At 40.3% G+C, this 15,295-nt stretch overlaps 2 protein-coding genes across 2 annotated transcripts; one reads left to right on the top strand and one right to left on the bottom strand.

Annotated features, from left to right (window-relative positions):
- On the bottom strand, positions 1–4,909 carry LEPROTL1 (leptin receptor overlapping transcript like 1). The gene is made up of 4 exons (XM_072115279.1): positions 4,742–4,909; positions 2,931–3,006; positions 2,212–2,398; positions 1–1,390 (listed from the first exon to the last, which is right to left on the bottom strand). Exons 1-4 carry the CDS (start codon positions 4,755–4,757, stop codon positions 1,274–1,276), a joined length of 396 nt encoding a protein of 131 aa, XP_071971380.1. The 5' UTR covers positions 4,758–4,909; the 3' UTR covers positions 1–1,273.
- Positions 4,910–4,963: 54 nt separating this feature from the next.
- On the top strand, positions 4,964–15,060 carry SARAF (store-operated calcium entry associated regulatory factor). Its single transcript, XM_072115266.1, has 6 exons — positions 4,964–5,175; positions 6,571–6,749; positions 7,713–8,133; positions 8,909–9,035; positions 9,705–9,808; positions 14,808–15,060. Exons 1-6 carry the CDS (start codon positions 5,100–5,102, stop codon positions 14,831–14,833), a joined length of 933 nt encoding a protein of 310 aa, XP_071971367.1. The 5' UTR covers positions 4,964–5,099; the 3' UTR covers positions 14,834–15,060.
- Positions 15,061–15,295: the final 235 nt, after the last annotated feature.

The raw sequence follows: 15,295 nt of genomic DNA, 5'->3' as shown, positions 1-15,295 counted from the left end.
TAAAGTCATAGCATTTAATTCTAATGTCTAATACTAGATAGAAATATAATAACATAAATATTACAATAAAATATTAAGTAGTAAGACATCCATTCAACGTAAGGACACACATTTAGGTACTTTAAAGCAGTTTTTAAAATCAGAAGTGTACTGAAAATAGCAGCACTTTCCCCTTGGACTTTTTCCCCTTTTATGATACATAGGTGGCTTTTCAAAGCACCACTAGAGCTGAAAGTGTGTCCTTACCTGCAATCAAACTAAAATTGCTCATATCACTTTAACTACTGCTCATTCAGGAAACTAGTAGTTGACTCCCCAAACTGGGCAAACGTTTACATTTGGAAAATTTGCTTTTATTTTTGATGTTCACCCATCCGGCACGTCCTGTGATGACCCAGATGTGTGCATGTAGCCTTGGACTAACTATTAACATAAAAAAATATGTACTAGAGATTAACCATGTGAAGCTGAATTATTAGATTATCTAGGGGAAAGAGCTGAAAGAGTCATATTAGAATAGAGAAAAATAGAATTATGAAAATAACATCTCCACTTCTCAACGCCTATAATACGAAGTCTAATATGTGGCCGAATTAAAGCTCTCCGATAACAGCTAAGCGTTAATGATCCACCCATGGAGGACCAAATGCATTTCTTTAATGCTGTAAAAAGCTGCAACTCCTTCAATATGCAAGGTAAGAGAATCATTTGTTTGTCCATTTATACATACTTGGAGCCACTAAGAACCACTTGCGTACAGGTTAGCTAACGGAAAAGCTTCAGTTAGGTAGTTTTCTCTGTCATGGCAAAACAAAAAACCCAACAAGTGGGACAATATTTATACAGAAAAACTGCACCTGAAAATAAATAAGATAATTTGTATTCATGTGACACGTAAAAAGGAGATCTACATTTAACACCTCAAATAAAAGTGCATTGTCTATGGCATTTCTCTTCCTGACTATGAACAAGGAATGACCAAAACATGGGGTTCATTAAAAGAAAATAATATAAAAAAAAAAGTAACATAAAGCTACCAAGAAGGTATGACAATTACAGAAATCATCAAGGAAGCTGAAACAGAGTTTGTTTTCTCTAGAAGAAAATTCCTGGTAAAACCATTCTGCATGTCCATGGCAAAAGCACGATGAAACAATGACAAGACTCCACATGCTGATGCCAGTCGTCTGTGCTTAGTCTGTTCACTGGCTGAAGGGATGGGCGCTGGAGTCAGGATCATGGCCATCTGTAGAGTTCAGTTCTGCAATATGCTTCACCACTGCTGCCAACTGAAATCATCATTGTTTCCAAACACTAGGAAGAAGCCTAAAATAGTAGAAAAGATGACGGTGTTTCCTGTCAGGACCAGCGCACAGGCTCCCCATTTAATCTGAATAAGAGAAAACAACAAAAATGCATCGCTTTTGTTAAATCCATGTAATTTTTAACTTCCTAGAAACACATTTTTGGTAAATGTATTTATTTGAATTCATTTTACATTATTAGATATACTTTGCCAAATGTGCCGGGACCGGGAGGTTAGTGATGATAAGGCCCAATCCTGCTACACTGCCCCAAATAGTCTGCGGCATTCACTTTAGGAGACTCCAAGATTTCCTTTGGGACTTCCTTTGGAAGAGAAATCCACTCACTCCAATCCCTTACTCTAAATGTTTGTATTTGGGACTGCCAATAAAGCTTCTTTGAATTGAATTGTGACCATTTCAGCCTCTATGGTTAGGTGCCATTCAAAGGCAACTCAGCTTCTGCTGGGCCGTACTGGGTAATAATTCCTTTATAATAATAATAATAATGCCTTTATTTATTATTATGTAGCACGGCACAGACTTTGCCAAATCATACATGGTGGCCACAGCATAACAGAGACTGGGCGCTATGTGGGATGTGCAGGGTTGGAATGCTGTGGGGAAAAACATGTAAACATGTACACTTTATTATGTTACCTACAAGCATTTAGGAACTAAATAAAAAAAAAAAGGGAATAGTTCACTCACACAAAACCCTTTAGCCTATAATGGAAATGGTCTGCACAAACAGCATTTTGCTTTATAACAGCATGCTTGCTACCCCACTACAACTGGGTTTTACCTTATTTTTGGGCAGATAGGTCTGAACTAAAATGATTATCATATACAACTTTTTTACAATTTGGAAGCAAAGAAAATAACCGAAAAAAAAAAAAGCACTTACTAGTTCCGCTCTGGCAAAGACAATAGGCAGTCCAAATGCAGATACTACAATCCCAGTTGTGAGAAATATGGCCAATTCCTTGCAGGCATTACTTGCAGCATCGGTGTCATCAACTACTCTTCTTGCTATGCAGTACGGAATTGGTGCCAATATGTAGAAAAACAGCACAAACAACGGCCAATATTGACTGCAGAAAGTGAAAACACCACATAAGACTAAGAACGACATTCTTCCAGGACTAGAACATAAACTACACATCTGCCATTAATACTTCTATGTAACAAAGTGGGCGAGTCACACAAACCATGTATTTAGCAGTTTTGGCTTCTAGTTCTAGTGTTGCAAGTCATAGTTCACAGGATCTACTAAGGCAGTGGACATTTTAGAAAATCAAACAAGATGGGTAAGCAAGCTCGCTAGGACCATTTCTAATTAAGAAGACACTTCACAGCACTAGTAGGTGGACCTAGTCCAATTTCTGAGCACTAATAAATTTATGGAGCTTTCCATCACTTGTCTGCACCACCATTTTTGTCTTACAATATTAATGGATCCTAGCAGAAGGGTGATGGAAGCTACTGTTTCCTATTTAAACCTAGCAAGGAATAGAGGGACATGCAGCTATGTAAATGAGTCTTTTCTTTAATTACATAGGGAAAAATGCCACACGTATACAAAAAAATGAGTTTCACCAATCACATTAGATAATTTGTACTTACTTGTATGTAGGCAGTGCACATCCAAGCATCAAAAACATCAATCCGATAGCTCCTCCAAATGACAGGCTGATCAGAGCTGAAAAACAATTCCTCAAAATGAATCTCATAGAAGAAGATCTTATAGATTGAATTGAAGAACCTTGTGGGCTTAATATTGGCTTTTGGGAGTTACACTATTAAATCTTCAAGTCTTGCTAGGGTCATAAAAGTGATAATTTGGACATCCACACCCAGTATATTGTTCCATAAGAGTGAGATACAATGTGCGATAGTCACATAACATGCAAAAACTAATCACAGTACTTGATTCAGGATATAGAAGATTCCTACCACAATTCTCCCATCTAGTTTCCATAGCCAGAAATAGACTTGTAGAAGACACAGATGTGACTAGTGATGCTGGAACTTTTAAGCATTGAAAGAGCTACAGTGGAACAGCTAAGGCTGGAGAATGTGAAGATCAGTGGATGAGCCTGGCGACCAGTCAGCAGGCAGTCATCTGACCGCTGTAATCCCTCCTGGCACTTTAACTCCTAAGAAGTTACAACTTCTCTGTAGGTTTTTTTTTTTTTTGCAGGATATTAAACCACTTACTTGGAACTCAGTCAAGGATGTAGATTTCCTATGAACGAATGAAGCAAAATCTAGTGAATCACTAGGTTTTCATTCACTCAAAGGAAATTACATGAAATAAATCCATTCTTTATGTACAAGTTGCACCTGGTTCATGGAGGAGGCATGGCTTAACCCAGAGATATCTATATGGAGACATACTAGAACTAGAGTGGCGTCACGTGCACCTCTAATCACATGTCCTATATCTATAGTCACTGGGAGAACCATGTACTTTTTCTGTTCCGCCTTAAACAGTGACACAGTGCTTTCAGACAATTTTTAGGTGCAGACAAATTGATAAATCTACCCCCACAATGTCAGCAAAGACAAATGGGATTGTGCCAGATGCCCACAGACACATCACACTATACAAAACCTAAAGGGGTGTTCCCTTCTGGTATTTACATTTAATTCATTTGCAACATGTAAACATTTATTCAATTGGATGTTATTAAAAAAAAATGTTCCTGTGTGAAGATAATTTCTCATAAATGTAGTCATATGGTCCCTTATAAACGAGATGGCTTCCTCAGATACGACCACCTCACATTCTGGCAGCGGTGGCCAGACATGCGCTATTGAGTCCTGTCTGACCACCAGGATTCAGCCTTCATTACCACAGGATGGCTTTGAGTCCTGCAGTAACTCCGGGACATTTCATATAAAAAAGCAAGTTGTTTCTTTGTGCAATCACTCCAGCAGAGGTGGCCGTATCCAAGGACACAGTCTTGTTTCGAAGGGACCAAATAACTACATTTATGAGAAACTATCTTCGCACAGGAACATTTTTTTTTAATAACATCTATTGAAGAAATGTGTATATATGGCAGATTAATGAAACTGAATGTGAATGCCCAGAATACCCCTTTAAATCCAACTTCAACCCTGACATAAGCAAAGTCAGAGACATACTGCCACGGGAAGAGGTTCATATCTTGCTAGGAGTGTTTAGTCTATGAAATCAGAAATGTAAACTCCATTCCTGCAGAGGCATATTTTCCATTCGGGAGTCCAGGAAAGCTGGGTGCCAATCTTTTATTTAGCAGCTAGCACTTGAGCAAAGTGAGAATGTGACAAAATGACTGTGTAAATCTCTCTATAGTCTCTGAGGATAGTAGCCGCATCCACTCAGGGCTGGTACACAGATATGAGCTGTCACCCTCTGGCAATGCCTTTAACCAGGCAGAGGACGTTACCTTTAATTCCAGCCATTGCAGCTTCTTCTAACTGGGCTGTGCGGTGACCTGTGTGATGACCGGATAATAACACAGCTAAGACTCCGCAATATCTGCTCGATCCACCACAGCTACCACACCGCTTCCGCCGGAAGTAAAAAGCATCCTCTGATCCGTGCAATGTTTTTCTCTTTTGTATAACTTTATTAACAAAAATGACTCTGTGCATAACATCACGCCCCTTTCTGGCAGTGGACCAATAGGCGTGTGACAAGCTTCAGGTATAGGAAGTGCTGATGAAATTCTGTGTAATGCGACATCAATAAAAGTGGTCGGGCGACTCAAGGTGTGGAGACATCTGAGGACAGTGATCGGGAGCATGGCAGCCGCGGGGCTCACACTTGTGCTGCTCACTGTGCTGGAGCTGTCCGGAGTGCGGGGCTGGAATCAGCACGGTAATATTATACTGGTAATGGGTGTCACCCAGCTTTCCTAGTGACACTGTGATGCTCGCCTATTAGTAGCTTTCATTTCTGTAATGGGGAATGTTGGATCTGAAGAGCTCAGTCTCTTCTCTCTATGTGGTTACTACTTCTTGAAACTTTTTTGCATTGGGGTGCACCATCCGCTGCCTGAGCAGCACCCAGTGTTATCCTGCAGTGTCCTGACGTTAGGGTGTGACAGGTGTGAACTAAGACCAGTATGATTATTTTCTTAAAAATCTTTAATCCTGAACAATCTCTTCTGAAGCTAAGGAAAGGTGATCTGGTACTTTGCAGTGTAAAAGAGACTAAGGGGTTATATAAACACAGTGTTATTTTTTTTTCGATTGTCAATGACCCTACCTCCCCCTTCCTGAGGAAATTGCCACAGTAGTATATCTACACTGTATATCTACACTGTAGATAACGCGACTCTAGCGCACAGGGGGCGGAGTTTGGGGCGATCGCATATGCGTTTCCAGAGAAACACATGCGAGCGGGTTATTAATCGCATGCGTTTCCCGGGAAACGTATATGCGATCGGCCCCACTGTGCGCTAGCGTCTCGTTATGAACGTGTGAACGTGCCCTTACAGTGTAGATATACTACTGTGGCCATTTCCTCAGGAAGGGGGAGGTAGGGTCATTGACAATCGAAAAAAACTGATGGTCCACTTCTATGGGCTCGCGGCCCTGTACGGGAGCGGTACGGTGCTGCACACGTGCGGCACCGTACCGCTCTGTAGCACGGGAAAAGATAGGACATGTCCTATCTTTTCCCGTGATACGGCGCCATGCGCTGTATCTCCCTATGGAGAGGGGCGGGGGTGAGCAGCGCTCATCCCCTCCTCCTCTCCGCAGCACCGATGTATGCCCGCCCTACTACGGTACGGCGGGCATACATTGTGTGAATGTAGCCTAAGTCCCACCAAGACCTGCCTGGCTTTTCCCACGTTCAATTTTTCTGTTGCAGTTTTTGAAGCCAAAAGCAGGTGTGGATCATAATGTGTGAGAATACATCATTGAGAGCCACTAACTCCACTCCTGGTTTAGACATCATAAACTGCATCTGAAAAACTGATTGTGTGGAAGCAACCATCAGGAAGAGCTTATACATACCCTTTTCAATGTAGAAAAAGTCAAATTTGCCTATATTATACAGACATTTGTGGCAATTGTAGCAAATCTGAGAATTTTAGTAAGTAACAGCCCTACTTTTTTCAGTGGAAATCTGCACAGTAACAGTCATATATTAACATTTTGTTTGCACACCTTCTCATGTGTGGTTTTTTTTTTTGTTTTTGTTTTTTTTTAATATTGTAGTGACTTTGTCATGAAAATCTGTAAAATAGTCTTTTCTTTCTTCCAGAGCGTGTTTTACTGAGGGACATTGGGGCCATCACATTATATGCTGACAGATACACCAGTGCCCGGCGGGCAGCTCCTGTCCCACAACTGAAATGCATTGGAGGTAGTGCTGGCTGTGGAGCGGTGATACCACCAGTGGTACAGTGTTACAACAGAGGATGGGATGGAATTGATGTTCAAGTAAGTGTAGTGTGGTGGAAACTATTGTGAAATTTATGTCTCTCCTAATTTCCATTCTTTGCTGTATAAAGTTGATATATACCCCAACTCATCCACAAGGGTATATATCAGTGATGGCGAACCTTTTAGAGCCTCAGTGCCCAAACTTCAACCAAAAGCCACTTATTTATTACAAAGTGCCAGCACAGCAATTTAAGTAGTAATTTATTTCTCCTTGTTCATTGACAACTTTCAATCCTTCAGCCTCCCAAGGACACCAACGCAGTTAAAAGGAGGAGGGCAAATTCATCTATCATTGTAGAAAGATTCTGCAGGCAGATTCTTTGAGTTCTGTCTGGTGAACTTCCTTCTGGAGTGATGGCCTGGGTGCCCACAGAAAGGGCTCAGAGTGCCGCCTCTGGCACCAGTGCCATAGGTTCGCCACCACTGGTATATATCATATATATATATATATATATATATATATATATATATATATATATATATATATATATATATATATATATATATATATCCAGTGTCTACACTAATGGAACCATCCAAACATATAGATCTATATGTAGATTTACAATATAGATCTTCTGATGTTTTAGGCCCCATTCAGATGGGCATAGTCTGATCAACATATTTAGTCATCATTTATAAGCCAAACCAAGAAGTGGAACCGAAGCAAGAAAAAATATAATGGAATATAAAGCTTGTTAATGTAAATTACTGCCATCTCTGAGTTCTTGCATGTATTGAGTGTATTGTATTTAAGGATATGCCTAGGTAAGTTGGTCTCAAGTGATCATGCACCTGACGCCCTGGGGGGGGGGGGCATACATCAAGAGGCCTATGCCTCATGACTTATCTGGTGTGACAAGGGGTCGTGGTCGCTTCCATACACCAGAATAAGAATAATCAATTGTTTACATGATCTGTGAATATATTGCTATGAGATATTTTTGTTTTCAAATCTAGTGGGAATGCAAGGTGGACATGGACAACGCTTACAGATTTGGGAAAATAGAAGTAAGCTGTGAGGGATTTGACTACCCTGAAGATCCATACATTTTGCGTGGCTCTTGTGGGTTGGAGTACACTCTGGAGCTGACAGAAGAAGGACGGAAGAGATCTCAAAGTGGTTATAGCTCTACAGGATTTGGCTCTGGCTTTTTCCAAGGAAAATCAAGTGGTTGGAACAGTCCACATTCCTCTGATGGCAGTGGGGTCATTGTCTTTTTAGTCATTCTGGGGCTGGCTTATGGTGTGTACAAGTTATTTTTGAGTGGGCCTTCACATCAGCAACAGCACCCCCACCCTGATAATTATGGACATGAGCACCAAAACTACAGCCAGGCCAGTGCACCTCCACCACCAGGGTTCAAGTCAGACTTCACTGGTAAATGCTTTATTTTCTTTTTTTATCTGTTTCCTTAAGTGAAAATCAATAGTGAGGAAAAGGAATGTGTCTATTTAACAGTCTGCTAAATCTGTAAGTCTGGTCGAGTTGCTCAGTTGGAGCCTCAGATATGGACTAGAGTTGGGGCAATGTATATCTTTGCATCCTTGTTTTAGGCTCATTCATCTAAAGTACAAAACCAAATAAACAGTGACAGCGTAGTCAGTGATGGTTCTCCATCCTTTGACCAAATCCGCCACTGACAGCAGGTCGGGGGGCTTAACATAACTATTGCAGCCAGATAATAGTTCCATGTAAAAAGGACCTGCAATGCTTGATTGTCAGCTGATGCAATAATAAAGGTGATTGTTGGTAGCACAGAGAATGGGCACATGATTATACATAAGTTATATAACAAATAACTGAAGTGTAAAGGGCTCTTGCAATTTATGCAGTTTTAAGACAAATGTGTCAACTTCTAGGTCACTATTAATAAAAAAGGTACCATATTCTTCACTTCTCACCACTTTGTGAGCCAAGTGATAGATGGAGACTTTATAATTCTGTGGGAGCTTGTTATAGAGCAGTCACCTCATTTACGTCACAACAAGCATGTCTATATTGACCTTACTCTTACGAAATGCTGTTAGAGAAGCTTAGTGGGAACCGCCATTATTCTAAGTAGAAAGTAAATTTTAAACCATCTACAACAGGTAGAATTTTACTTGTAATATTTAACATTATTCAAGACAGGATGTTCATGTATTTCTTATAGGTGCATCATCAGGATTTGGTAACTTTGGAGGTACATCATCCTTCGGCAGCCAGGCAAACCAAGGACCTGGGTTTTGGACAGGTTTGGGGACTGGTGGAGTGCTTGGCTATCTGTTTGGCAGTCAGAGGTAAGTATTAGATTGTACAGTTGCTTGTGTAATTATTCACCTGCCATTCTTTGTGTTTTGCTACCTCATAACTTGTAAATACCTGGATCATGTAAAGAACATGCAGACATTACAGACTTATCATTTAGATTAATTAATTTATTTGAATTAAAAAAAAACATATTGTAGAAAAAAACAGAAAACTTCAGTCCAAACTGTATAGAACTTTTTGCTGTATGTATCACCACTGGGATTTTAACCCATTCCTCAAGACAAAACGGCTCCACTTCTTTCAGGTTATATGGTTTCGGCTGGAGTATTTAGAAGGCTTGAGTAGAATGTTTTGGGTCATTCCTCTGTTAAACATCAGTCCCAGTCTGAAATTATTGCAGCTCCTTCAGGGCTACCTTTTGTCTCTGTGCTGACTTTCTGATGTATAGCCTTTTCCAGTCAGTGAGTTTTGGTCGGCAGGTTTTTTGTGGTACCATGTTTTTTCCAGTTGATAATGGATGTCATGGTGCTCATCAGAAATCTGGATATTTTTTATAACCCAACCCTGACTTGTACTTGTCAACCACATTGTCCCTGGTTCCTCACGGTTTTGCTTGGTTACTGGTGCCTAAAACTTTTATTTGGTTCCTTTTTTGTAATGTAAAAATGATTAATGTATCAAGATTTCTTTGTACTCAGGCCTAGGACAGCCTATTCTCCACATACAGCTTATCATGACACCTGGAGTAGACCTTCATATACTGGACCTGTTCATGGCAGTTCTGGTGTCAGAACAGCATCAGGTAAGAGGATTGCATAAAATATCATTGATCCAATGCCCCCTTCCACTTTTCTACCACCAACATTTATGAGAATTCTTATAACAGCTCGTCTACATATATTTCCCAAAAAGGATCTATGTAACCACAGCATGTCTCAATGTGGGTCTCTCCTCTGGGACCCACATCAATCTCTAAAATACTGCTGTGATGATGCTGCATGTGTCTCCCTGACTCTGCTGACTGTCAAACACAGACTGTGATGAGGATGAGACCATAAGTGCAATAGTATATCCTAATCTATACAACAGATAAGGCGCTATGGGGGATTTACTACGGGAGTAATGTTTGCCTCAAATGTTGTGCACATCATTTATTAAAGGGTTTAGACTATTATCTAGTACTTTTCTAACTTGTCTGAAAATGGAATGTGGACTAGCTGGGGTCCTAGAAAATTGAAATCTGCCAGATTAAGACTGTGTAGTCTCCACTGGTGTATTCACTGACACTTTATTAAAGGACATCTACCACCAGGATGGAAGACTGTATGCAAATGAGCCTGAGGGGCTCCAGGCTCCATTAACAGCTATGAAGCCTGGAGCCCCTCAGGCTCATTTGCATACAATCCTTCCTCCTAGTGGTAGATGCCCTTTAAATCTTCCCCTATATCTCCAGAAGCAAGTAGTTCACCACAGCAGGACTTCCTCACATACCCAAAAGAGGAAAGTCTGAGCATAAATGCCCATCTCAGAATATTTACTGGGGTGGACACAAAAAAAAGCTGTTTAATAGAAACTGTCGGGGGTGCTGTTTTAATAATATTACTGCATTAACTAGGGATACAAGTGTAAATACAATAAATGTTTATCATCGTCTGGTTTTATTCTTTTTATTCTTTGTGGAATAACAGATTTAACGGATTATTATTTTTCTTTTTACTTAAAACATAACTATTAATACCCCAGCATGTTGACCTACTAAGGTGAAATGTTTATTAAATATGTATTGGTAATATAGCAGGGTGCTTGATCATATAGGATAGTGTTAGTGGATTTTTTTGAGCCTGAGTGCCCAATCTGCATCTCAAAACCCACTTATTTATCGCAGATTGCCAACACTGCAATTTCAGCAGTAACTTATTGCTCGGTGCCACAGCTGCCAACGATATTAGCATTTGAGGAGAATACAGATGAGAATTAGGAGGGGAATCCAGATTTGAATAGAACTTCTTCCCGGGCCTCAAAACTGCTATTATCCCGAATCAGAAGTCCTGTCTGGCAAACTTTGCACTTTGAGGTGAAGGCATGGATGCCCCCCCGGAGAGATCGGAGTTCCACCTCTGGCAGCTGTGCCCTATGTTTGCCAATAGTAGTGGATTATAATATAGGCATCTTGGGCAATAGCCTGGGGCCCAAGCCTATAAGGGCCCATAGCCACCCAAACCACCCACCAAATTTTATACTCAGAAGGACCTTCACATATGAAATCCTCATACATCTGTTCCTGCTCACAATGCACATGTGAATGAGTCATTTCTGGACCTTTGAATGTCCTCCATGCTGGTGCAGTTGTGCTACGTGTATGATCACCACAAAGATTGAATTTTGGAAGACTCATGTTTATGGGCATAAATAAAGGTATTGTATCCAAGCTATTTCAAATAGTTTAGTCCTGGAGGCCTCCTCTATATACTTTTCTTTTTGACCGTCCAGAGCTGCTTTATGAAGTGAAGATAATAGTGAGTGTTTCAGCTGCATGAGCAATTCCTGAGAGGCTGCAGCATGCCCCACATCATTACAGGTCACTGCACCCATCAGCTGGCCACCAACCAAAGCCTGCCATCAACTGGTTTCTGCACAGTTTAGAAAACACAATTCTGTCACACGGAAGCATTCAGAGCATTAGTATTAGGGGAGGGAAGCGCCACATATTGGCAGTGCTTGTCTGTACAACAGTATAGAACCCCTCAGATTGATAGGCTTTTACATTCAGAAGGAGCCCCCCACTCAATGCTCACTGTTGCCGAGATTACTGGAAGTGCAGGGGGGTGAGACTGAGGGGTGCTGATGTACAGTATTGTGAAGCCAGAGCACAGAGGACTTCTGTAATACACACATAGCCCTTCAGGCTCATTAGAATAATTTTAAAAGTTCATTTTAGAAGGAAGGAGTCCCTGGTTACCAAATATTAGAAGATAACCACTGTCACTGTGTCTGAATCAATAAGTAAGATTCCCTTTTTTTTTATCCTTGCTTGATTTTGATGGTAGGGGCTTTCCCTTAAATGACAAGTAACCCCAATCCACAAGATGGAAGATGGCAAGGGTCTGACACTTTCTCCTAAAAGTGTTGAAAGAAAATACACTTTTAGTAATTTTTTTCCATTAAAGTTTAATCACCAGTAAAAGTGAATAAACCTTTATGAAAATATGTTAAAAATATGTAAAGTGTCAATCAGTCAACATTCCCAGATTTGACTACCTATGCAGAAGGTACATGTTTTTTTTTTTGCAAACAGTCTGCTGTCTCCCTGCAGCTCCTACTACATTCTGCCCTCAGCTGACAGGCTGGAAGAGGGTACATAACACGTTTATGTATATTATTAAATTGTATTTGTAGACCGTTAGGGGGTCTGATGGCTCCTGCCATGTACTGTAATACTGCAGTATTGCAGTACATGGTAGATTCGCTATTGATCTGTAACAGCTTTCCATTGACGCATCGTTACAGAGTCTTATACAGGATGCCATAGAGACAGATTGTTTCTTCCTGTGACATCATCAGGGAGAGACAATCTCAGCTGGCAGCATTTAACAGGTTTACATCCACGATCAGTGCCAGCAAACCCCCCTGGATGTATGGAAAGGGCTCATCCCGTGGGCCCCCTCCATAATCCCCTTGCTGACCGCTAATATACTAATATAGCAGTTGGCGGCAAGTGGTTAAGTTACAGTTGGCAGAGGCCATCTATAAAACATCTCATTATTGATAGGAACTTTAAGATTTAATATCTCTGGTTTTGTGGCACCTTGAAACCAAATCCTGATGAAGGGAAGACTTGGTGTTCAGAAGAGATAGGTGCTACAATTGTGCCACTGCACTGACATCTATACATGTTCACTATCTTCACTTTTAGGGCGCGTTCACACGTTGCGTTTTGACCTGCGTTTTCATTGCGTTAGAAGTGCTTATACAACAGCTGAGGAGAGGTGATTTGCCTAATTACATCACTGTTAACGTTATCGTTTACAAAACGCTTCGTAAACGCGATGTTAACGCATGCGTTAACGCATGCATTTTGTTAACGCATGCGTTAACATTGCGTTTACAAACGTAAACGGTAATGTAATTAGGCAAATCACCTCACATCAGCTGTTGTATATGCGTTTCAAACGCGATGAAAACGCAACCAAAATGCAACGTGTGAACGCGCCCTCACTGTTCAATGCTAATTCCGCTGAATCGATTCCAATGACCAAGCAGTCCTGTGCTACACTACATGTCATAAAATACATTGCTAGCTGTAAGTAGCATAAAATAAATGCATAAGGCCGCTTCACCCACTGGTTCTATGCGTGTTAGTGACACACACCACTTGCATTGGACTTTGATTGGATCTGTTCTATTTACCGTGTTTTGTCAGATGTGCGTTTTGTTATGCACATTTTTTTTATGCATCTGAAATTCGCATTACTTTTGCAAGAAATGAGTAAAAAATGTACACAACTCTATGGGGATACATCAAGAACAAATTGCACTGCATTGTTGCCAAATTCAACTGCATTGTTTTTCACTGATCCATTGCCATAGTAAAGATAGACCAATCAGATTTTTTTTTTTAATGCCCATTTTTGATCACTTTTAACCCTTACATCCTGCCAAAGTAAATATACTATTCGTCAGATGGTCTTGAAGTGGTGTATGCAGAGGGATCTTAGTTTAAAAAAAAAAAAAAAAAACATGAAAAAGTTTTAAAAGATATGAAAAAATACCCCTACAAATTCAAATTGCCCCATTTAGATTGCTTATTAAAAAAAAAAAAGGAAAATCATAAACTTGTTATGTATCGCTGCGTCCTAAAATGCCCCATCTTTAAAAAATAGAAAAACAATTTTTCAGTTACAAATGTCGAATTGACACCTTTTTTTGCCATTTTGCCTCAGCTAAAGGGTGAAGACACATGTGGCGTTTTTGGGCCGTTTTTACTAAGTGCGTTTTCAGATCGTTAAAAACGCATGCGTTAAAAAACGCGTCCGTTTTTAAAAACTGCATGCGGTTTTTAAAAACCGCATGCGGTTTTTGAAAACGCATGTGTTTTTGTCCGTTTTTCCGAAATTACGCAATGAAAAACGGACAAAAACGCATGCGTTTTTAAAAAAACGGATGCGTTTTTTAACGCATGCATTTTTAACGATCTGAAAACGCACTTAGTAAAAACTTCCCAAAAACGCCATGTGTGTCTTCACCCAAAGATTTGAATAAAAAGTTATCAAAAGGTTAAAATTGTCATAAAGGTATCTCACAATGACACCTCGCACAACCCTGTATACTGAAGGTGTGGTGTCGACTGGACCGCACAATGAAAGTTGTAAAATATGTGCTTCGTGTTTTTTTTGTCAATTCCACCGCTTCCCAGTATATGGCACATGGCATATTAAGTGCAACTCGAAAGTACAATTTGTCTTGCAGATAACAAACCTCAAATAGCTTTGTAAATGGAAAAATCAAAAAGGGGAGGAGTGAAAAACAAAAATGGAAAAAAAAATTTAAAAACTTGGTATTGATGGGGTTAACTGCATTTTTCACACACATCAAGACACACAGAACAAACGCTGAAGAAAAAAGTTAAAATCTCATGGAAATTTTCAGTCTTTTTACACTGACCGAACTCTGATATTTTCTGCAGTGAACACTGTGACTTGCATAAATAGAATTGTATTTAGAACTGTCCATTAGAAACAGCCTTCATCTGTTACCATTACCCTGTTACAACTTATATTTTTATTTATTTTATTTTTTTTAAGGTTTCGGAGGTACCAAAAGAAGATGAATAAGAATCATGTGGATCAAGAAATGCTGGTTATCGACTTTTGTAGAATTGTTTCATGGGGATTTTAACAAAATGTGCAGGGCCTTTTTTTTTTTTTTTTTTACTGTGAAGTAGAGAAGTACCGTATATACCGGCGTATAAGACGACTTTTGAAGACAGAAAAATCTTATGTCTTCTCTGGGGTCGTCTTATACGCCGGTAATCGTCTTATACGGCGGGTCCCGGTGCATGGAGAGGGCTCACGGGCTGAGCGGACATCGGGGGAGCAGCGCTGCAGGTCGGGGCCACCGGAGGGTGAGTATATAAGTTTATTATTTTCTATTAATGCTGGGCTGGCTGGATATTACTGGGGGCTGTGCTGTATACTACTGGGGGCAGGCTGTATACTACTGGGGGCTGTGCTGTATACTACTGGGGGCTGTGCTGTATACTACTGGGGGCTGTGCTGTATACTACTGGGGG

Source organism: Engystomops pustulosus, chromosome 1, assembly GCF_040894005.1.
Source record: "Engystomops pustulosus chromosome 1, aEngPut4.maternal, whole genome shotgun sequence".
Lineage (NCBI taxonomy): Eukaryota > Metazoa > Chordata > Amphibia > Anura > Leptodactylidae > Engystomops > Engystomops pustulosus.
The sequence above is the reverse complement of the archived record's forward strand: the minus strand, read 5'-3'. Positions and strand labels throughout refer to the sequence as shown.

What these genes read in the sequence shown, in the direction of transcription:
- LEPROTL1 (XM_072115279.1), bottom strand. An exon ending in TGTGCACTGCCTACATACAA is followed by an intron (nt 2,399 to 2,930) that starts GTAAGTACAAAT and finishes CACTTTCTGCAG; the next exon opens with TCAATATTGGCCGTTGTTTG. An exon ending in TCTTTGCCAGAGCGGAACTA is followed by an intron (nt 1,391 to 2,211) that starts GTAAGTGCTTTT and finishes TCTCTTATTCAG; the next exon opens with ATTAAATGGGGAGCCTGTGC.
- SARAF (XM_072115266.1), top strand. Translation starts at nt 5,100, where the DNA reads ATGGCAGCCGCGGGGCTCACACTTGTGCTGCTCACTGTGCTGGAGCTG. An exon ending in GCGGGGCTGGAATCAGCACG is followed by an intron (nt 5,176 to 6,570) that starts GTAATATTATAC and finishes TCTTTCTTCCAG; the next exon opens with AGCGTGTTTTACTGAGGGAC. An exon ending in TATCTGTTTGGCAGTCAGAG is followed by an intron (nt 9,036 to 9,704) that starts GTAAGTATTAGA and finishes CTTTGTACTCAG; the next exon opens with GCCTAGGACAGCCTATTCTC.